Here is a 24,013-nt window from a genome sequence, read left to right on the forward strand (position 1 = left end):
CCTCAGTAGGAGAGTCTTCAGGTGGTGCAGTATCTTCAGCAGGTGCATCGTTGTCTTCTTCCGCTGAAGGAGTACTAAGAGTAGGCAGTGGGTGTCTGGGTGCGCGGCTGAAGAACATCTTGATAGGCAGTTGCTGGCGCTGTCTTTTCATATGCGTGAGGAAGCTTTTGTAGGGTATTGCCATCTTTGATCATATCCAAAAGTTTCACCTTCTCCTGGATAGTAAGCATCTTCCTACAGCACTTAGTTTTTATTGTCAGAAGGGTTAGAAAAAGCAGCACATTTAGGAGCCATCGTGGGGCTTAGATAAAAGTTCTTAGAAAGCGCATGCGTAGTGATGTAAGCGTGTATGAGAAAAAAATCGTGATAGAGTTAAAGCCGCGAAAGTCGAAGGGTGATATAGCGAGGGATCACTGTATATATATATATATATATATATATATATATATATATATATATATATATATATATATATATATATATACTGTATATTCTTACTACATAAGAAATAGAAATAGTAAGGATAATAGTAAATAGAAAAAATAATAATAGAAAGTCAAAGGGTTGGGATTAATGGGGACACACACAGTTAAGTGAGAGGTAGTCTCCAGCAATAAAAAAACAAAGCAAATCAAGAATTCAGTTGGAGCAAATGGCTTGGTGTGTACCGAGGGTGTTTCTAATAAATATGCTTACTTTCAGTGGGTCCTCTCCTGTAATTGGTTCCAAAATGAATGCTGACTTTCAGTCGTTGGACTTCTTAAATAGCAGGATGACCAGTAGGGGAGGAGCTTCTAGGCGTATCAAATGCCCCAATAAAATGCTCCCTGGGCTTGTGTTTTTGACAATATAAATGTGTATATATTCTGTTTTTTTTTCTCCTGCTTTTTTACTATTATGTTATATAATATTTTAGTTACATGTCATTTGGAGTAAGTGATTGTGTCTGGTTGGGTTTTCCAATTGTCCAACAATGTTCCAAATATATGTGTTTTAGATTAATAGGTGACTGTTCTCTGCCCAGTGAAGGCGTGTGCATGAGTGGCCCTTGTGGTAGACTGGCACACTGTCCGGGCTGTTTCCTGCCTTGTGCCCATTGTTGTCGTGATAGCTTCCAGTCTCCCCAGCCCTGAATTAGATTAGGTATGTTTGAGGAAAGTTATGCTATATTTTGTTATATTTGCAGTTGATGTATCGAATGCTAGACTTTTAAGTGGAAGTGGTTTATTAAGAAATTGAATTGAGTCAATATATATAATTCAGACATATTTTCAGGAGCATATTTACATAATGCCACAAAAGATAGGCATTTACTATACTATACAATATGCAGTCAGAGCTTTAGATAATGTTCTTCATCCAAGTCTTACGCTTCAGGTCTGAAGATAGAACAGGAAAATGGGTTATTAATTACGTTCTCTGAGGCTCCCTTTAAATCAGTTCCTGAAAGAGGCACACAGATCCCACAATTCTCAGAGTAAAGATTCATGATGGAGTATAATACAATTACACACATGAGAAACTACTCCATAATTACCAGGGATTGAGGTAGGCAGGAGTTCAAGGCCTGTGGTAGCTAGGTCTGGGGAGCTTTCGTCTGTTTATTTGTACTGTGAGAACTCTCTACTAAACATTAAAAAATAAACTTTATTTTGTTAACTTGACCTGATGACTGGTGTGGAGAGACACCATGAGGGTACCTTTACCTGTTACACTGGTGTCCCCAATAAATTTCACAGAATGTCTGCTGGAGAAATCCTGCCAGAAAAAGATGACAGGACGGACAACCTCTCATTCTACTTGTGGAAATTCTTTTGAGCCAAGGCCCAGACTCACTTCTGTGGTCACTGGCGTCTTACTGAATTTCATGGCCACTAATTGAGAGCAACATTTAGTGATCCCTCAAGAAACCACTGTGTGGCCTTTGAAGTGTTGCTTGTGGGTGTTCTTTTCTCGGCTTTGGGCAGTAACGTTCTTGCTGTCCTAAGTGGATCTCTGTTCCCATCTGAATTGGTTGTACCTAGATATGGTTTACTGCCTCCCTCATGGTCCGTGTCTTTCTGTTTTGGAAAGGAACACTGCATCTGATAATGTGGATTTCTCATTGTGTTTATTTTGGTGTCTTCTTTGTGCCTTAGAAACATTTTCCAGCGGAACAAACTATTACAACAGACTTACAGACACTGCACTGTAAACTATAACAGATTGCTGAGATAACGAGAAGCTGCCGAAGGCATTACGGGCATTAATGTGACATAGGACTTTTGGACAGGTCTAATAGATTCCATGCTTGAAAAGCGAATCTACAATGTGAAGTGCCTCCAAGTGTTAATGTATGCAGACAGGGCCACCAGGGGGCAGCAAACACCTCCACCGTAAAAAACAGAGGATCCCTCAGAGGTAGTTTTTCTTCAGGCACCTGAAACAGAGAAAGAGAACAGGGGACTGACAACAAACCACTGAACTTCCCCAAGGTCGACAAGTAGTAACAAGAGAGGCTCACGTAAGAGATGAGAAAAATGGAAATTTGTTACAGAGGACTGGCTGTCTGGCTCTTAAAGTAAATATGTGGGATCAAAGATACACAAACACCTATGACCACCAGGGCAAGTTCTGTTAAGATAGGCTTAGGAATGTTTAGAGGGAATCCTTCATCCTGGATTTGTTCTTCTAGATTGCCAATGATTTAGAGTCTGTGGGCTTTAGAGGCTGCTCTTTGCCTGATGAATTTAGTGTGAAACTTTTTAGTAGAGAGGTCCACTTGGGCATCACATTTGTGTTCTTTGGGTTTAACATGTAATGTTCTCCATTTGACCAGCCTTCCCCAAGGGCTGCTTGGCTCAATAATACCAAACTGTTTGATGTATATGTAAGTTCTGGACTAGGTTCAGTGAGTACATTGTATGAAATCTATAAAGTATATATTATTGAGTGAATCCTGCCCAGTGGCTGCTCAAGCACATAAAGTTGCCAAAGAGTCTGGTGCTATTAAAAATATGTTTTATTGAATAAAAATATTAGGAGGGCTGAATTTAATGTGAATCCAAACAGAAACAAAACTCCTGAAGCCAAACTGGGCCTCTCTACACAATATGCTGTTCTCTCTATTAGAAGGGATGGCTTCTACTCATTCCCACAGCCCCAATACCACAACAGAATACTTCCTCTCAATTCCTGTATCTCTCAGTTTCTTCCTATGACCAGTAAGCCTTTGGCACAACTCATTACCCATCTCCAGGCTCACTGGACCTCTGGCAGGAAGCAACTTTCAAAATGCCCTCAAGGGCTAATTTCCCTTGTAGTTGCTACAGTTGCTACCAGGCCTCAAGGCCTAGAAGGATCAGTGCTTTAACCTTCTAGCATCCAAACTCCTTTATACTTACTTTAAAATTTAAGTACCAAGGACAGCCATTCCCCATACACTTCTACCGTAGGACCCTCCAGTTGTTCTTAGTTGTCCAATAATGCAATTGAGAGGTGCAGCTGATGTCTCATTTCCATGACTCCTTCCTAGCTCTTGAGTAACTCTTGTGTTATACTTTACCCAGGGTTCCTCCCCTGGCTGGGGTTCAAATCTTGGTTTTATGTCTTCTTTGTTCACGTTTGCTTCTTTTGTTTATGTTGAAAGATTTTATATTTCTTATTTATTTTATTAGTTTGGGATGTTTTTTGGTTTCTTTGTGTATAAGCTGCCTTTGTTATGTGCCTTGTGCTTATATCCAGAGGGTTTCCCACAGTTCCTTGAAATTCATTGTAAATGTGCTCCAGAGGTGGTGAGTTTACTTGTGTTTTGCTGTGCTTGTTCCTTTTGTACATTTTGGAAATTTGACTCTCTTGCTCTGATTGTTCAACCACTGAGCAGCAGTAGCTCAGTCGGTAGAGCGGGTTGTCCAGCAATCGGAGGGTCACAGGTTCGATCCTGGCTCCCGGCATGAGAATGCAGCTGTTGTGTCCTTGGGCAAGACACTTAACCTACCTTGCCTGCTGGTGGTCGGAAGGATTGGTGGCGCCAGTGTTCGGCAGCCTTGCCTCTGTCAGTGTGCCCCAGGGCAGCTTTGGCTACAAAGTAGCTTATCATCACCAGCGTGTGAATGACTGTTGTGTTGTGAAGCGCCTAGGGGGGTTCTTGAACTCTAGTAGGCGCTATATCAAATACAGGCCATTTACCATTTACTCTGTTTGAATTCTGTATTGGGACTTTGTTTACTTTGGATTACCTTTGCCAGCAACTCCTTTATGCCTTTTGTGTTTTTTTAGAGCTTTACAGTATAACAGAGCATTTTCTGAGACTAGAAGTTTTATTTTAAAAAGATCCTGCATTGCACTTTTTCAGGCTGGGGTTTGGCAATATACCCCCCTCTAGTGAGCATTTGGAGAAGTGCTTTTGGAACTTACATGCGTTAGGACTACTAGTTCAGCGGTTCCCAAACTTTCGTATTTCGCGCTCCCCTTTTCTACCTGGAATAATTCTGCATAATATAAGATAGATGAGAATAACCCATGATACAACTAACAAAGGAATGATACTTGTGCGGTGTCGCGGTAACCTATCATTTTTACTTTCATAAGATTTGCATGTGTTCGGCTAACTTCCATGAAATATTTGCAATTTATTTTTTTAAAAGTGTTTTAATAACAGTCAAAATGCCTTGTGTGGTTTTTGGTAGTAATTCTAATCCCAAAAACAAAGAATAAATTATTTATTGTTATTTCATTATTTTTTTATGTAGAGAAACGATAAAATATGTTTACATTTTTAAAAATCTCATAAACGAGGACACCAATGAAGTCAATCTGCGCGAGAGGAATGCATTTTCGGCCGACAAATATTATACCGCTGTTAGTTGTATCATGAAAATAACCAAATACGCAGCAAAATATTTAACTCAATTTGGCAATATTGGCTACGCTGCCAATGTGGTGCAGTCGCGTCGCATTATCACCTGATCTACTATTAACCCGAATGTTCGCGACAAATATCGATATGTCTCGAACTTTCTGGATTGAAAATACGCGACTATAAAAGCAGCAGCAGCGGCGCCGCTCGTCATAGAAACAAACTTCAAATAGAAAAGGAGCTCAGAGTGTCTCGATATCTCGAATATCAAACCAAACCTGGACAGGCTGTGTACTTTAAAGCAGGCACATATTAGTCATTTGATCCATGCCTTAGAAGTGTTTAATTTTAATTTTAGTTATAATGCATTTGTTGTGATTATATGCTTGCAAATTTAAATTTGAAATAAAAATATAAAAAATTAATTTTGATGTCTTGTTCGTTTATTCGGCGCCCCCCCCCAGTTTGTAAACCGCCGTACTAGTTCATGACAAACAGGACTTGCCACCCCTTGCAACACCTGTCAGTCCACACTCCTAGTTCCAGTGTGACTTTTAAGTCTTGCTGTAGTTTCTGATGGCCCCTTCTTCTGCCAGTCTTGCTTTTCACAATCTCCTTGGCAAAAGGGCAATCCCTTACTATGTCTGTGTATACATAGTGTGCAGCAGAATCGACAGTACAGCACTCGTCATAGCAAACACGAGCCCAATCTTAATTTTGATATATACAGTATGTATACTTGTCTGTGGATATCTGTTTGCTCACATACTTAGGCTGTCAGGTTTGTTTGTTTTTAAGTATCTTTGCTTTTTTTTTGTTAATTTTATGCTGGCTGTCTTCCATTGTTTCCAGAACATTCAAGGCTCCCTAATGCTCTCGATGTCACTGCACGCATTGCGGGACATGGACGCACATTCGTATAATGGTGATGCAGCGTATGTTTACTGGTGTGTGACTTTATAGAGAATAATATAGGAAGAATACAAGATTTATCAGTTAGCTCATAAAGTCAGATGGTGCTTTTGTGACTTTTATATGATTCAATATTTTGATTAGTCTGTCATTTTTCCTTTGGCACTTTTGAACACAGGTATTAGTTGTTGTTGTTTTTTCTAATGCTGTGTTGTTAATTAGTGTTAATACAGATAATCACATCTGAACTTGTACTGTATAGTCAGTTTAGTGAAGAAAGGGCTCTTTAGTAACTCATTGGTATTTTAACTCCATCTTTATGCTGGCACTAGAACCTGTTAGAGATTTTAACACTGTGCCCCTGTTTTTGGTTTGTCTCCTTTGGTCACTGAAAGCATATTTTGTGCCTCCCTAGTTTTGCTGTCATAATATTTTATAATGATACAGCAACAAGGAAAATTGGCAAAAGGGGTGAATAGACTTCAAAATACATCAAAATTCTTATGATAACATCACTGGTCAGCCTCAGAAACAGCCTCAGAAACAGGACTCAGCCAAGGCAGCCTGACCCCTAAACTCAACAGGCAGGTATCAACGCCTGCACTGTCCCAAAATTGGTTTCAGACTATAAGGTTTAAAAGTCCAATGGAGAGAGACAAAAACCTGAAAAGATAAACCCTGGTCATGCAAAAACAAAGTTTCTTGATTATTTAGAAATACATTAAAGAAAAAGGAAACATCAAAAGACAGGGCAGAAAAAGGGCAAATAGGTTTTGACAGAAAGTAAAACCTAAAAACAAACAAATCAAGAATGGAAAACCATAATCAGCGCTTAAAAGTAGGGAATCCACACAAAATAAGAATCACAAATTCAATAATAAAGACTCTAAAAGCACAATGACTACTGATGCATCTGCTTTTATACAACGGGGGGATCTTCAGGTGGTCACCCCTTGATGCTCAGTCTTAACGGGACAGGGCAGAAAGCAAACAACATTAGTATGTATTGTTAATATAATACAAAATGGAAAAAGTAGACAACACACAACACTATATTAGTAAAAGTCATTTTACATAAATATGAAGAACCAGAATTAAGAACATAATAGGGAAAATTATATTTAAAGAACAACAAAAAGACTAAAAACACAATAAAAAAAAACTCGAGTCTGGGCAACAACCCTTCTGGAGGATTTTCAAAGCCTTAGAAATGTTCTTCTCTACTTCCCTCGAATGGTGAATTACAATCAGAATGATCCTGGATGTGATTTAAATATCAATGATGTGATTTTTGTAGAAACTTAACCAACCAAATAAGATTCTCCTTATAAAAACTAATATATTTAAGCTAAAAGTATTGAAAACATTTTCATAGCACTCACATGGACTTCTTTTACCTTAAGTCTGTAACTTGGTTACACTGATGTGTCATAATAAATGAACTCAATACAGCATTTACAAAATTAGTTACTGTGGGATTTATTTAGAATCATTTTGAATTATTGATGGAATTGTGTTTAATCCTTCTGTAATATATACATTTACTGAAAGTGCTTGAGGGCCAGGGGAAGCAAAGCCTATTATGGCAGCCTTGGCCTAAATGCAGTATTTTTGTAGACATTTATGAATTTTTTCCATATTGATGAGCACCAAAAAATATGAACTAAATACTAGCACTTTGTGTTAAGAATGTGTTGAAAGCATAGCTAATATCTTAATACAGTACATTCAAATGTGATAAAGCCCTGCAAAACATCAAAATATACTGCAAGGATTGAGTTATCAATGAGCTACTGTATATCAGGGATGTCGGTTTCAAATCGTGGAGGGCCCAGCGCCTGCAGCTTTTCATTCCAACCCTCGTATACGAATTATAGAGAAAGTATTGGAATCGTCCAAAGATTTGATGTCAAGATTTTAATGAATCTCGACGTTTTAGACCTCTCTGAGTCCAGAAATACCATTTTGGAATTAAGTCTTTGTGTGTGTGTGTGTAAATCCGATAACTTGAGCACACTTTCACTTAGATTAGCCAAACTTTGCATACAAGTATTTGGTACAAAACATAGATTTCTATCAACTTTTGGGCTATTTCCATTAACCGGAAGTAATACTTTACCTTTTATGTGTGCAGTTGGAGAGTCAGATTTATTCAACATTACTTTAATAATAATTCTTCAATATATTATTAATTTGATTTGATTTGTTGTTGATGTTTAATGTACATAATATCAAAATATAATCATTGTCTTGAGGCTTACTCCTCAAATATTCATCCCCATATCTGAGTATATGCTAAAGTCTAGGGACACCACTCCAGATTTTCCAAATCAGTTACCAGATTTCACTGCTAATTAACTTCTTGTCCCTTCATTTTAATAGCCCTGTCTTTAAGGATTCAGTCCTCTCAATTGATTCTTGGCAGTCAAACAGAAATGAGATGTGAAACGAGCCAACAGATGACCAGCTAAATTGGGGCTTCAAACTCCAACCAATTTCACTTCAACTAATCTCTTAATAAGAAACTGATTCTTGCTGTTAATTAAACCTGTTATTTCATTCCATGCCTTGTTGCTGCTCTTGTTAAGCCACAGCAGCCTTTTACAAAACTGTTGATTTTCTGATTTTTTCTAAGAACGTCAAAATGTTTTGGTGACCTGCTCAGATCAACCTTACTGAGACCTTCACCATTCTTTATTTGCAGAGACTTTGCTACTTGGTATCGCCAACAGTACTACTTGTGACATTTGGTACAACAACAACTTGAATACTACTACGATTACTAATAATAATAATGATAAAAATAACAACAATAATAATGGTAATAAACACTTAAATAATAATACAACATAAAACCATTACTACTACTATTAATAATAACTAGCCGAAGCCGCCGTAGCATACGGCGGTGTAAGAATAGGAACGGAAAACGGTGAGAAAGGAATTCTGTATAACAAAGGCTTAGGAAACCACCGTCGCAGTATAATGAAAATAGCAAAGGAGCGAAACCAATGCCAATGGTCGAGAGAGTACCTTCCTGTAGCAGGCTACGGAAAACATAGACATATATAGATAGACGCTGCATTAGCTGTGTTGCCCAGTCGACACGATAAGTCAGCACCGTCCGCCCTATTACGAGTGGTAAAAATGCCATTTAAACTAATACAGGTAGACGTGGAAACCGGGTTTTCTGATGAAAAAACAGTAACGTTTTAAACAGTATCGTTTACATACAACAGATTTTGGCGAATCGTTTACATGCAATTATTTATATCCATTTATACACTAAATGTGTGCGTATCCCATGGTCTTAGAGTTGGTGGGCGGGGCTGTCTGTCTTGCATGCACTCTGTCTTGCTGCCCTTAGTTAGAGTTGGTGGGTGGGGCTCTGTGAGTTGGCAGGCGGGGCTCTCTGTCTTGCATGCACTTTGTCTTGCTGCCCTTAGTTAGAGTTAGTGGGTGGGGCTCTGTGAGTTGGTGGGCGGGGCTCTCTGTCTCATGTGTGCTCTCTGTCTTGCTTGCCCTTAGTTAGAGTTAGTGGGTGGGGCTCTGTGAGTTGGCAGGCGGGGCTCTCTGTCTGTCTTGCGTGTGGTGTAAAGTCAATGTGGCTCAGAGGTGCATGTGGACTTTTGCACAGACAAAAGCAACTGAGGCTGTGTTTGGTGAGTTGTTTTGTGCTTCGAGAGTGACGCTGGACTCGGGAGGACAGTTACAGTTGGCATGCGTGGCTCTGTCGTGCATATCCCATGACGCGGTAGGAATTTTATATAGAGATAATAAAAATAAACACCTAAATAATAATACAAAATACAGTCATTACTACTATTAATAATAATAACAATAATAATAATAATAATAATGGTCCAGGGTATCGGTGTGCTGTTACACTGCTACTTGATATCGCCAACAGTATTACTTGTGACATTTGGTACAACAACAACAAAAGCAACAACTTGAATACTACTACTACTACTGTTACTACTACTAATAATAAAAATAACAACAATAATAATAGTAATAAACACTTAAATAATAATACAAAATACAACCATTATTCCTACTACTACTACTACTAATAATACAATAAAAACTACTACTACTACTATTTAAACTTGCTTAATGCTTATTTAAGAACTGAGCTTGTGACTACATTAGCTACATTTCTGAATTTATCAGCACTTAGTGACAGCAGATAGCAATACTCAGTCCTGTTAGCTGCCGATGACGTTACCCAGCAGTTAGAGTTCATCTGACCTGAGTGCCCTTGTTGTTTGTCAAAGTCGCTCACGTGTTGCTTTTCCACAATAACTGACTAGTAAGCCAGAGAGCTTACTAGTGCGTTGATGAAATTTACAAGCATGTCTTCAATGTGACAACACTCAGAGCACTTCATTGGTCGACTAATGTTAGCAGCCTTTACAAATGTGTCAAGTTCCAGAGGTCTACATGGTGGTAATCAATAATCATCAGCCGTGTGTCAGCTAGGCACTGTAACATCAGATAATATCCGTTAAGCACTCGATATCAACACTGTTACACATAATGCTGTTGTTATTGCAGTAAGCTATTAGCTCTAATGTAGTGGCTACTGATTGGACAAATTTAGATTTCTAAACACAACCGCTAGTGCCACCTGAGCTACTTCTTCAAGCTTTTGTTTTTTGATTTTTTTGATTTTTTTTTCCTGAGCTCCTCATTAGTGTTGACCTGAAGCCATCTCTCTGCTTGTCAATAGAAAATGATCACAACCTGTGACTGTCAACGGCATTAATCCGTGATGTTAATTCATGAAACAGAAATAACCCCATCTGGTGGGACCCTCCCTCCATAGTAGTGCTGGTGTCAAAGCCCGTATGGAGTCCTAGGTGGTTTTTTGGAGTGCGCGCTGTTGAATTGCATAAACTGCACACTTTGGTGTCCATGGAATGCACCCGAATGTTACACTTTGTTTTCATTGTCTAACCTAACTTTCATTTTTTCTGTTACAATTTGTAAACACTTAGAGCCACACATACAAGTAAGAAATTCACTGTACTCTGTACACATCACAGTAGTACTGCTGCTGCTTGTATGATAATATGCCTTACAAATGAATGGTCTTGTTGTACTAGTAGATAAGGGCCGTTACAATGAAGTCCCTTTTATGCGCAGATCATCAAATGAGAACTCTTCCATCCATTTCTTACAAATGAGAATAATCCTCTGTCTCAGTTAAGTGATTAGGTGGGCTACTCCATTCAAAGACGTGCCTTCTTGTTTCATGACTATTATCTTCTGTCTTCTCCAGTGTTGTCCATCCATTTTTCACGACATAAATAAAAAAAAAATTGGAGAGGTTTGTTTTGTTTGTTTGCTGGCAAGTCAGCCTCTGATGAGCCACTGAATCATATACTGTAGGCAGCAACTCTATGTTATAAATTGGAAAAAATATATACCTGTGTCATCAAAGATATTAATTACAAATTTTATAACTTTATTCAGAAAAAGTAGGGGCAGTATACTGTAGTGCCAAGTCTGTACAAAATGGATATACAGTATCTGAAGACAAAATGAAAACCCAATCATTAATGAAGGAGACATGCTACGAGAATATCTGACATGATGAACTCAGATTTCCTTTTCTAAACTTTCTAGGGTGAAGCTGGCATCAGAGGACCCCCTGGCCTCCCTGGACCCCCTGGACCTAGAGTGAGTACTGTCATGTTTGCTCTTAATTAGACTAGTGATTCGGTTTTAGGGGCTGGAATTAAAACTGTACAATTCACAAAATGTAAAGAGGTTACCAGCAAAAAAATAAAACTCAATTATTTCATCAGTAAGGCAAAAGAAAGGTTTTGAGCTCACAGTGAAACACAAAACCAATGTTAGTATAATAAACTTTGAACTTTTGCCTTTCCAGGGGGCTGCAGGATTTCGGGAAGGTGGTGGAGAGCTTGTGAGTAAAGCTGCACAGAATCTTTTAGTGAAGAGTAGCATGAGATGAATTTCAAAGAGAAAGATCTGACTGCTTATTCTACAATTCTCTCCTTTAGTGTCCAAATGCCTGCCCCCCTGGAGCTCCAGGCCATCCGGGCCTCCCGGGTATGAAGGTGAGCTCTCATTCTAAGTTTTTAAATGCATTGTTTGGAATAATACCGATTTCCTAATGTTTTCTCATTTTTATTCAAGTAATAAATAGTTAATGGGCAGAGGAGGCAATTTATACTTGAGCCATGATGACAAAAGGTAACAGAGAGCAAGGTTTTCAGGAGCGACATTTGAATGTGGCGCACTGAGATCGATCGGACTGGCATGTCCATTTTATTTGATATCACACCTTCCATGACTTGGAACACAGAATAAGAGCTCAAAATGAAATTACATTTGCCTCGTTTTTTTTTTTACTAATTATTGTTACTGAAAGATTTAGATTTTAAAGACAAAAAGCCAACCACCCAAAGATTGGCATCATCTCATTTGCATATGACGTGAGTCTCAGTTGACTGGGGAGTCTAAAGCTGCTAGAGACTGATATATCAGTGTAAGCTGCCTCAAAACATAAAAGCACAAACTGAGGCTACATCTATGCTATAAAGTTTTCATCTGAAAACTGTATTTTTAAACAAAAGCGATCTCCAGATTGTTTTCAAAAGTACCACTAAAGTGTCAAAAAATGCATATGATGTAGCTGTTCACCTACACTGGGCATGTGTGCATTGGCAGAAACAGAAAGTGTCCTCCTCGAAGGGATCGTTACACTGCCAGCCAAGGGATCAATCACAGAATTGCAGTATCCAATCATTTTTATGTCTTTTGTGATTGTATGCGGCAATTAAACTGCACAAAACACAGTTTAGAATCATACTGTATACCGTATATACTCGTGTATAAGTCGGGTTGAAACCCGAAAAATCGATCATAAAATCAGACCCCGACTTATACGCGTGTTCTAAAATGCGACACTTAATTTTTTATACATCTTCTCGCCTCTTCAAATCTTGCATCAGTATCTCAGACATATTGAATTTTGTTGCAGCGGCACAGTTACCAATTTCTTTCGCCACTTCAACGACTTTTAATTTATAACCAGCTTCATATTTTCTTCTTATTGAACACTCCACAGTAGATAAGGGATGTTTTTTACGATAAAGGAGTATGAGAGTGTGAGATACAAAAAACACAAAACAGTGCAAATGTAGCTTTGGTATTACCGTGTGGTCATGTAGGCACAATACATAGACAAAAAGGCTGTGTGCCCTGTGGTTACTCTCTCAGGTGGGCATTAACATGTCATAATCTTTTGGACCAATAGCGTGAGTTTTCCGCATTCGACTTATACGACCGACATTATAAAACACCAGAAATTACACGGTAAAATCAAGAGCTGACTTATCTGCGGAAGAACTTACATGCGAGTATATATGGTAGGTAAGCAATGCAACATCGCTATGGAGAGAAACTTCTCTGTGGCCACTATGCTCAAATATGGTTTTCTTCTGTGAAGGATGACCAATCTAGTAGTAAGCATGAATGAATGAGATCACAATTACAAGTTGCATTTTTAAAAGTCTACATTTTCACCAGTGCACATTACAATGCTGAGGCTGCGTTTTAGAAGTATACGGCACTGGAGAGCATTTTCAAAAGTCTCGCTTTTTAGTGGTTAAAAATGCCAGGGTAGCATGCATGAAAGGTAAAAATGGACACTGAAAATCTAGTAGCGTGGACATAGACTAAGACAAGCACTTACAAATATGAATCCCTATGTCATATTTTACTAAAATTGTGTTGAGTACATAGGCATCTAAATTAAATTTTGTGCAGTTTGAATGTGCAAAAGGCAAATAATATTAAAATCTAAGAAATGTCTAGTCAAACATACACATTACATACAGTATATACTGTATATAGTGGTGGTACACAGATGGGACAATTGCCAAGCATAGGGCACCAATCTGGTGGACCTTAATTAATAGGCAAAGTGCTGCTGTTCTCCAGCATCTTTCCTTGCTTCTGATTGTTGTTCTGAATAACTATCTCCATCTGAAGGGACGGGGCTTAGATCACCTGTTAGGGTGTGCTTATACATCCTCTGCAACATGTGCTTCGAAGGTGTGGGTGTGGGTAAGATGGGGGAAGTTGTTAACGCCAGCATCCTCTCTCATGCTGGAGTGGTATCACTTACTTCGGTAGATCCCTTCAGGCATCCCCTGTGTGTGCATGTGTGACAGTATTTACAGTATATATATATATATATATATATATATAGAAACAAAAACACAAGATAGACAGAAAAAGGTTTGGTGACCAACCCCCCGTATACAGTATTATATGCTATCTTTCAAAAGTAGTGGATTTGCCACCAAGTAGTCCCTGAGGAGTGAGTCCAGAACGGGACTCTAAGCAAAAGACAAGTCATTGGCTTTATAGAAAGTGGAAAGGAAGAGGAGGGTCTGATGGGAACAGGTGGAAATGAGGTGAGTAAGAGGTCACGGTCTTGAGGAGGAAGTGGAACCTGGTTGGCTTCATTTGGTTTTCCCATCAGATGATTTGCAGAAGGGGAAGAAAAGACATTGCTGCACTTTGTCAAACCCTGACTTGGCGTTCCATCTTTAGTTAAGCCCATCTACTGCCTCCTTTGCGCACGTGTGTGATTTTATCTATATATTATATATCTATATATATATATATATCTATATATACATATATATATATATATATATATATATATATATGTATTGTGGTGGATTGCCGGCATTTTACTCCGGCCCTCACCCCCAGGAGGAGCTCTCCCGACAGCATGATCATGCCCCGAGTTCCAGCAGGGCATCATGGACTATGTAGTGTTTGTACACAGCCCTGCTGGATAACTTGGGGCCACCAGGCGCGCTGTAAGGGGCTCGTAGGCTCTTATGTGCCCTATGACCCGGGAGTGCGTCACGGTCACATGACAGGAAGAAACGACGTGCTCCTGGGTTGAAGAAAAGTACTGTTAACCCTGACCCGGAAGGAATAAGGACTTGTGGAACTGTTGGGCAGAAAGACTTCTGGGTCAGGAGGAATAAAAGGACGGTGGGAGCTCCCAGACGGCGAGCTAAGTTGGGAGGCAGGGTGGCTAAGCGTCTGGGAGTGGAGGATTGCTTTATTTATTATTGTGGTTATTGTGATTTATTGAGTATTGTGAAGAGGAGGGTGCTTTGTGCACTTTATTATTATAATAAATAACTATTTGGACTTTTATCTGGTGTCTGACGTGTGGTCTGAGGGTACAAGGGTGCGAGAAAAACCCTAATCTGTCACAATATATACATATATATATATATACACACATACATACGTATGTACAAGTATGCAGTGCCATATACAGATAGGCAGAAAGTAGTAGAACAGTATGTTTTTTTTGTAGGTATGAAATACTGTTTTTTTACTATATTTAAAAGTTTCCTTGTACGATTTTATTTCCTGAATTTCAGGGTCATAAAGGAGTAAAAGGAGAAGCTGGGGAGCCTGGAAAACAAGGTCACAAGGTGAGGAGCCTCTTGACTTGTCTTTATATCTCTGGTATGGACAGGATTGTCAACTGACAAAGCGGTGTCACTACAGCCGTGTAGAGCAGCTAACCCTGTGACAATACCAGCTGAGAAGTGGTACATATGGAGAGCAGCAAAATGCTTATATTTTGGTATTAGTTACATTTTGCTTCTGCTTTTGGTATGATAACCTATGACGTGTACAGGAACCTGTAAAAACATGCTGAGAATGCATGTGGCCTATGATACAAATAGCTATTTTTTCAATATCAACTTCAGTGATAAATATTATCTAAATACACATGATGTGTAAAATACAATTCACCTCTGTTCTTTTTTAATTGTTTAAAAACAAGCAACATAAGCCAATGACATATTACACAACCTCTAGTCACTTGGTATGTCAGACTTGCCAAGTGCAGTTGCTGATCTTGTCACATGACTGAAAATCACTGGGCATGTCACTTTTAGTGAACGCATGGCAACTTTCCAGCATAGTCATGCTCGTCCCTTTTTGTGCTGCCTGCTATATGAATGGTTAAAAGGTTAGATGAGTTCAACGACAATCTCTGCCCCTTATTCTTGATTCCATTCTGCTGTGTTACATAAAACGCGAGATCAAAGAGATGAGCTTCTCTTCCCATTTGTGAAATCCAAAAAACCTGTGTTTCTTATTCCTCATTGCTGCATTAAATGCATTGTACTTCTGGATGAAAACAAAAATCGTGGTGAATCACAGAATAGTTGCTGTGAGTTGTTGGGAATGTCAGACTGTGCAACTGACTACATGGGGTCACACTCCCTTCTCCCTCTGACTTGCTAACATTATGTAAATAAAGCCTACAACTGAATATCGCTGGAAAAGCCTTTTTAACATAGATAGATAGATAGATAGATAGATAGATAGATAGATAGATAGATAGATAGATAAGACTTTATTGTCTTAGAAGAATAGAAGGACGTCATAGAAGGACTATGAGATGTGATGCTCTCGAGGTTTGTGCCAAATGTGTTAACAGAAAGTCAATCTGTTCTGTTAACTAACCCAATGCACTGACCAAAATATCTGTGTTATTAATATCAAAAAGCTAAGTTCTTACACCATAACTGTCACACTCAGAATCACACAATAACACCTTTAGTTATCCTCATCTCAAAAGATCCAAAATGCAGAGGCTGACTTTTATAAAGTATGGCTGCTCTGGTTATGTCACACACTGTGCTGTTGTGTAGTAACCATACAAAACACAGCAAAAAGGATGAAGGTCTCAAAACGCACTAAACCAGATCAGTATTCCCCTGATTTGAAAACCCAAAGCAGGTCTCACCTCAGGCAGTCTACTCCCAACTCAAAAGACAGGCTTTACAGCTTCAACAGGCCTGATATTAACCTTAAGCTTTTAAAGTTCAAAAAAGATTCACTAAAGGATAATAGTGAAGGCCATAAATCTTTGGACTCACAAAACAAATCAAAGGTCTTTTAATATTTAGAGATTTATTAAGATGATACATAAAGATTGTGAACATAATCTAGAGTAAGATACAGAGCAAAAATATGTTTGTGTAATAGACAAGAACTAAATGTGAACAAATCCAATAATCGCTAAACAATAGCAGGCATCAAAATCTAGAAATTCCAAAATCAATAAGAAATAAAATTGTAAAATGATAAGGAACAAGCTGTAGAAATCTCCTAAAGTATTGGCTTATGTATTGCTAGGACCACAACCCCTGCTACATAATTAGGTGACCGCTCTTGTTTAGGCTGTACAAACAGGAGTCAGGGCAGAACACAAGCACAAACAACACTAAATAGAGGCAAAATAATGAAGGAAATTGTAAAATTACAAAAATACAAAAGCAAAACCACATCAAAAGCAGATTTAATAATACACAATATTTTTAAACAACAACAGAAAGACTGCATAAATCAAAAATAAACCTAAACCAGGGCAACAATCCTGGCTAAAATATGACACATGTACTAATAAAAAGTAAATAGCTGAATGGGTGTTGAGTTTCAAACATAGTGAAAGAGGGTGTACGCCATCTAAAATGGTCCTCATAGAGGCCAGAACAGATATGGCCTTATCTGGGGCAGCCAGGCTCCAACTACAACTTGCAGGCTTCAGCCTATACAGGCCCAAAATTGGTAACTGTTTTTTTTAAGCCTAGAAATATATTAAAAATGTCATATAAGGGAGAGAAAGATGTAAAATACTGGCTTGGTAAGACAATAAAGACAGAAATCTTAATAAATAAATAATTTTCACAGAAAAGAAATAGAAGCACTATAATCACAAAAAATAGAAAAAAGAAATAAGGGCAAAAAAGCTTTCCAATCCAAACGTAGAAGTCCAATAAACAGAGCAAAAGAATCCAGAAACCAGCAAGTGAATAAGAGATAAGCAATACTCACATACCTCCTACACAAAGTCAATGATCCACTTCTGTGCTCCTCTCTCAGACTGACTATAAAGGCAGAGGGAGGACCCAGTAGTGACATCAGAATGGCTCTGCCCTCTGAGGCTCCACCCACACAGTACAGAGGAATGAGCCACATTTAGAGACATAGTACATAAATATTAAATAATACACCAGCATAACAGAAATTATGTAAATTTATGAAAAATAATTCAAAAATAACAAAAAAAAACTCATAACTATAACACAACAGTGAAAAAAATGCAAAATTATGTAATCTTTTACAGAACACCATCCTCAGAAAAACAAATGTTAGATTCAAATACCTTGGGTTAAAAAATCCCAGAATAGACACATACTGTATATATTGCCAAAAATGCTTCAGGTTATCATCTAAAAAAAAAAATCAAAGACAATGCCAGTCATAACAGGAGGTGCTGTTAGGTATTATGCTTCTGTTGCATGTACTGCAGTAAGTACAGCGTTATGTCTTTGTGAAATGCTGTTGAATAGATAGAAGATTCTAAAATACACATGCAAGTTTGATTGCTACCACACCATGAATTCACACAACCTGGGATCACTTCACATATTCTAAAATAAAACTACACAAACTCCTAAATGTATTTTCTGTCAAGTGCTAAAATTGTGTGATTTTGCTGATTGAACTGCACAACTGTGACTGTACTCTGCTGCCAATCTGATTTTTATATTGAACTAGGGGGTTCGCCCCCTGCTAGCTTCGCTTGCCATCCCCCCCAGCCTGTGCTACACGGTAGCCACTTCGAATCTCTGCCGCTTACATTGTGAAGAGGGGGGCTGAACGCACCCCATCACTCCTCCGAAACCCCTTCTTAAAAGGTGATACAATGGGAAACAAATACAGTTTATTTTTTACCTCCTCTTTGCTCGATCAGCTGCTGGTTTGCTGCTGCTGCTGCCGTTCCGCGTGATCTGCATCTCGCACAGTGCTTCGAACATTTAAAAGCCTGTACAGCAGGTGTCCTACTCTTTGTCTTTTATTTCCAGCCCAGGGTGTGGTTAAATCTCTTGGCACAAAGTCTCGTCTTGCGGGATGTGAGTTCTTGATATTTTTTTAGTTTATAATTTAAAAACGGAATAAGAATCTGAAAATCTAACAATATCACATTAAAGTTTTATAAATCCTGAAAAGAATGATACCAAATATATATATGTAGGTTTTAAAATAAGCCCGATTTAAAGCGTGACATAAAATTGTTGCACAAAATCGTTGCACTTTTAGGCTTAGGATTTTATATATAGAAAGTAGATTTTGGCAAGATAAATTTAAAGATTACCTTTCTCCAAAGCTTATCATGATTAAAAGGACTGAAAACAAAAATCTTGAGTGTGATTCTGAAATTGAGTGCTTATTGCCACATTTGCTTTTTTATGAACACAAAAAATATAGCTTGTATACCACTGAAAGCCAATGGCATACCAACAAGTAAGAGCAGCTCAACAGCTCTCTTTGCCTGACTCTTAGAACTAACAGACTTGCAACAGAAGACATAAAACTTCGACGCTCATCTAGAAAATATGGCCCAAGATAATGTAGTAGCAAGTACACAGGGAATGTCATGGCTAACACAACAATGCAAAACCAATTCACCTACTGGACTGATATTAGAAGGGCAACTTCATTCAGTAATGCTTCAGTTTTAAACATCTTACAAACTTAATATTATAGTACTTCCCTGTCAGAGAGTCAAAAGTCACTTATGTGAAGGTTGTGAAGACCCCAGTCAGCCTGCTAACCATAAGGCTTCACAGAGGTTTCATAATCACATAACTGGAAATTGGACACAAGCACCATATCTCAATGCACATCCATAGTCAGATGTCCTTAATCTGTACCACTTCTTTTCCTGTCTATTCAACCTTAATTTCTATTTGAGATATCCTCTTAAAATAGGCATGAGTCAGTCAGACTTAGTCTACAACTTGTGGACAGATACTGGGTGTTTGGAAATGAATTGTATTATATGACAAGAAAGAGGCTTGCTTTCAAATATAGCTAAAGAGTGGTGGTGGGGACAAGATGGCTCAAGAAGGTTTTTATGTGTAAGCAGTCTTGTATATTCCAAACTGAAATACCTCGAGATGCTAATATAGAGAGCAGTTTTATGTACAAGTCAAATCATTCTGAAAAACAATCAATTTACTGAATATGAGGAATCTTAAATGGTGTGACACTGATGTTCAGTTCCCTTAGCTTTTCACAGCATACTGTTGTAAAAATTCTAATGAAGATCTGTCCTCTTTATCTTTCAGGGTGAAGAAGGTGAACAGGGGGCACTAGGGGATGTTGGCGCACAAGGCCCTACAGTAAAGTATTCTTATTTATTCCTCTACTTGTTAAACCTCTTCATAATGTTGTTACGAGTCAGATTGAGGATGTGTAGGATGCTTCAAACACAACAGACAAAAACAAAGCCAAGTTCCGGTATTCTAAGATTTCATTTCATAGTTCCTTCATTTCTGTACTACTTTCTATTTTACTGTACATCGTACAGTACAGATATTGGATTCGCCTAGGATTTAATATTATTGGTCCAAGTACTTGTACAGAATGGAAATAGTCTGAGCGACATTTGTTATTTTCATGCTGAAAAACTAATGAAAGTCAGCCATACAAAGTTCTTAGGTAACACGTTCCGATAACTTGAATTAACAAGTCATTAATTATTGTTATATAATGTTTCTTTACATTAATAAATAAATACTTCATTAATTAATACCCATAATATTTTTGCAGATTCTAATCTAAAGTTGAAACTATTGATCCATTCCAAGGTTTATTGATGAAACAGTTAGTGATGGATATCTTGATTCACTTTGCTGAGCTGATTCTTTCAAACTACCTGATTAAGTGACCAATTCCATTATAAAAAACAAAACCTTTTAGGTCTCCCTTGAATGAATCACAAGTAAATTATTTAATTATAATACAATAAATTCTATTTTATCCTATTCGGTTCTATTCCATTCTATATTTTTTTATCTATTAAATTAAATATTAAACATGCTGGTAATTCATATTCTATACTATTAACCTCTTCGAATGTATGAAGCATGACAACATAGTGAAAACGCATAATTAAAATAAGACACTAAATTTGAGAATCAAAAGTGAATTGTGTAGCTCGTTCTCAGGTAATGATTCATGAAATGATTGAGAGTCGTGTGACTCATTCTTGGGTAATGATTCTGTTCACGACTTGAATGAACAAGAATTGTATGACATGTTCACGAATCAAATGGTTGGGAATTCTTAGTGCATTCAATGAGTTGTAAAAAGTGTGTACTAAAGTAAAGACGACGGCAAATAATCGTTAGAAATTAGAATATTATTTTTTACAGGGTCCATTTTGTGTGACTAATTTGTTAAATGTACAAAGGGACAAAAAAATATTAGTTTAATATTATTTTTATAAATTCTGTTTAAAAAGAATTTCAAGACAAATTGTACAAAACAGACAACCCACTCTAATATAAATGTGTTGTTACAGGTTTGCACTTGTATGATGAATGAGAGAATGATCAATGACAGAGTTCTCATTTGCTGATAATAATTTCATTCTAACAAAAAAGAGTCGTAAGTGAAGTGAACAAGAATCATCAATGAGATGGGCGATATTTGCACGTGAGCTTTAAACATCTAAGTGAAAGAGGCTGATGGCATCATGCATTAGCACTTCTGTTGAGCTCCACTGAATCAGATTGTTCATGTGTAATCGATTCCCATGATTCACTGAAAAGAGTCATTCAAAAAGAACAAATTGTTTGCGAATTGCCCACCACTAGAAATAATGAGAGTTATTACTGTTTAACTTGTTACCAGTTCATCACAGGTGTGAAGTCTTGAGGACTTAACATCTGATAGATGCTAAATAGCCCACATATTTTTATTTACGGGTTCTTTCTATTACTTTTTCAGCACGGAAATGTCATTTTTTTGTTTATTCACTTCTTCTTCACTTCTGTATATTTATAATTCTGTTTTCGAGGATACTCAAGGAGAATTGTCTTTTTGTGCTTTACTCTGTTGACATGCATTTCTGCCTAACAAACCTTCACTCCTGTTTCACTAGAATATATATGGAGAAATCATTTATTGCATTAAAACACATTAATAATAGTTTAAAAAAATGTTCCCATTGCGTCCCTGCGCAAATTTTTAAAGTACTCAATGAGAATGCCCCACTGTGACCCTGTACAGTACAAGATTAAGCAGCAGCTTTTGAGACTTCGGTGTTATATAAGAGTGCAGTTCATCCCAGGAAAAGCCAAGCAAATTTTCTACAGCTTCCAATGACTGAAAATGAGGCGCTGATTATCGTAACTTTCAACCTTACAAATGTTTTTAGCTTTATGATTAATGCATTTATTTAAATGAAAGGCAAATCCTGCCATGAAGAAAATGCACCATCCCAGTAGGTAATGCTTGGCACATACCTTCTAAGGACGCCAGTCCTGTACAATAAAGCACTCACAGTGGATAACTCAGTACATTTGTATATTGCCTTTTGCCAGAGGTGCATTAAGAAATTGAGATAATCATGGATTCCAGGTGGAAGTGATATAAATTCAGTAAAGAAATACTAAAGAAAGGAGTGCCAAAAATCAACTGAGCTTAAAGTTCAGCTCCAGTGACTGCGAGTCCTCTGTTTTGTAGCCATCCCCTTTATTTAAGTCACATTACGCTTCGCCCCCTCTGTACGTTGCCCTCCACAACATAGATTTCCTGGAATCACAAATCTGAGGTTTGCTCTCGGCCTGATCCCCCATTAGCAGGTGGGCATGCTTATGTAATACTTAAACTGTACTCCACTCCTTCATGTTCTTTTGACTTTAAGTTTTTAATTTCAGATTAACCCCTTGACATCATCTATTTTCGGCATCATCTTTTATGCCATATAGAGTGACTAAATTGAAACCATAATGAAGAGGAGTTAGAGTACATAATGAATTTGAATATCATATTTTTCTTTCCTCATATTTTACCAATGAGTCTCCTTTTCTACGTAATGAACACTCTGATGTTTGGATTATAGGAAGCTACACCTAACTAGCTCAATATGTCATGTCATGCTTGGTTTTATTCTAACATTATACACATTTTCTAGGGTCCTCAAGGCATCAGAGGAATTACAGGAATATTGGGACTGAAAGGTGAAAGGGTAAGTTCACATTTGTTTCTACGAGTGTTTAGTAGTAGGTATTGGCTGAACCCATCCATGTTCTTGAGCGATGGCAATTCACTGTATGTTATTGTCAGACACATGTTATAGAGCTGGAAAGGCGGGCAGCACAGCCTCTTCCTGCCACTACTTCTGTAGGTGAAACAGATGTGAAGAGTAAAGCATGAATGCGCCAAGCTGAATGTACCATGAAACTCTTTTGCAATATAAATGTTTTTTTTGTGATCATGGACATTCATGCCATTGAGAAAGGAATAAAGGTGATTAGTTACTTTTTGGAAGTGTTTTCCTGCTGTGGACGATGGCCCGGACACAGACAGGCATACATCATATAATCACCCACCACACGTTTTTTTATACAGGGTAAAATGGGAATGGTTGGTGATATTAACTTCCTGTTTGTGGCACATTAGTATATGTGAGGGGGGGAAACTTTTCAAGATGGGTGGTGACCATGGTGGCCATTTGGAAGTCGGCCATTTTGGATCCAACTTTTGTTTTTTCAATAGGAAGAGGGTCATGTGACACATGAAACTTATTGGGAATTTCACAAGAAAAACAATGGTGTGCTTCCTTCAAGCTGCCTCCACTCCTCTCCACCAAGACCTTGTCCTCTGCATTCCCGACTCCAGCCCACGAATGGAGGGTGGTGACCCCATTTATAATCACCCGGATGTGCTCCCGGTGCCTCCCGATAATCTTCCAGTATGGCGGAAGTACCAGCTGCACACCCAGAAGCACTCCGGGTGTCCCTGGTCTTCTTCTCCCCAGCATTTCCACCACACCCGGAAGGGCTCCTCAGGCATTGGGGCGCCCCCTGGCGGTGACCACGGGCCTCTATAGGGTTGAGCTTCCAAACTCCGTTCCCATGGTTCACAAAGCCACCAGGGCGGTCACCCCCTCATGGTCTGGAGGAGGCACAAGCCCTCCACTGGTTCTCCTTGGCATCCCGGCTGGGTACCACCCCCAGCCACTCGCCACACTGCATTAATTCTAGGTGTGTCTACCTGTCAATTAGTGTTTAAATAATGTTATTTACTGAAAATAGAAAAAAATAACAGTTTGTTAAAATGTAACATACATGTTATGATTATTCAGATAGTATG

General features: G+C 38.2%; 1 protein-coding gene across 1 annotated transcript in view; it reads left to right on the top strand.

The window, feature by feature from the left end:
* The window catches only part of col9a1b (collagen, type IX, alpha 1b), a 118,018-nt gene that overhangs the window by 23,944 nt on the left and 70,061 nt on the right, over positions 1-24,013 (top strand). The window contains exons 9-14 of the mRNA XM_039737772.1: positions 11,384-11,437; positions 11,649-11,684; positions 11,782-11,838; positions 15,202-15,255; positions 19,978-20,031; positions 22,833-22,886. Of these exons, the coding sequence (XP_039593706.1) occupies positions 11,384-11,437; positions 11,649-11,684; positions 11,782-11,838; positions 15,202-15,255; positions 19,978-20,031; positions 22,833-22,886 (309 nt within the window). The remainder of the gene's footprint in view (positions 1-11,383; positions 11,438-11,648; positions 11,685-11,781; positions 11,839-15,201; positions 15,256-19,977; positions 20,032-22,832; positions 22,887-24,013) is intronic.

This window comes from Polypterus senegalus, chromosome 16 (genome assembly GCF_016835505.1).
Source record: "Polypterus senegalus isolate Bchr_013 chromosome 16, ASM1683550v1, whole genome shotgun sequence".
NCBI classification, from domain to species: Eukaryota; Metazoa; Chordata; class Cladistia; order Polypteriformes; family Polypteridae; genus Polypterus; species Polypterus senegalus.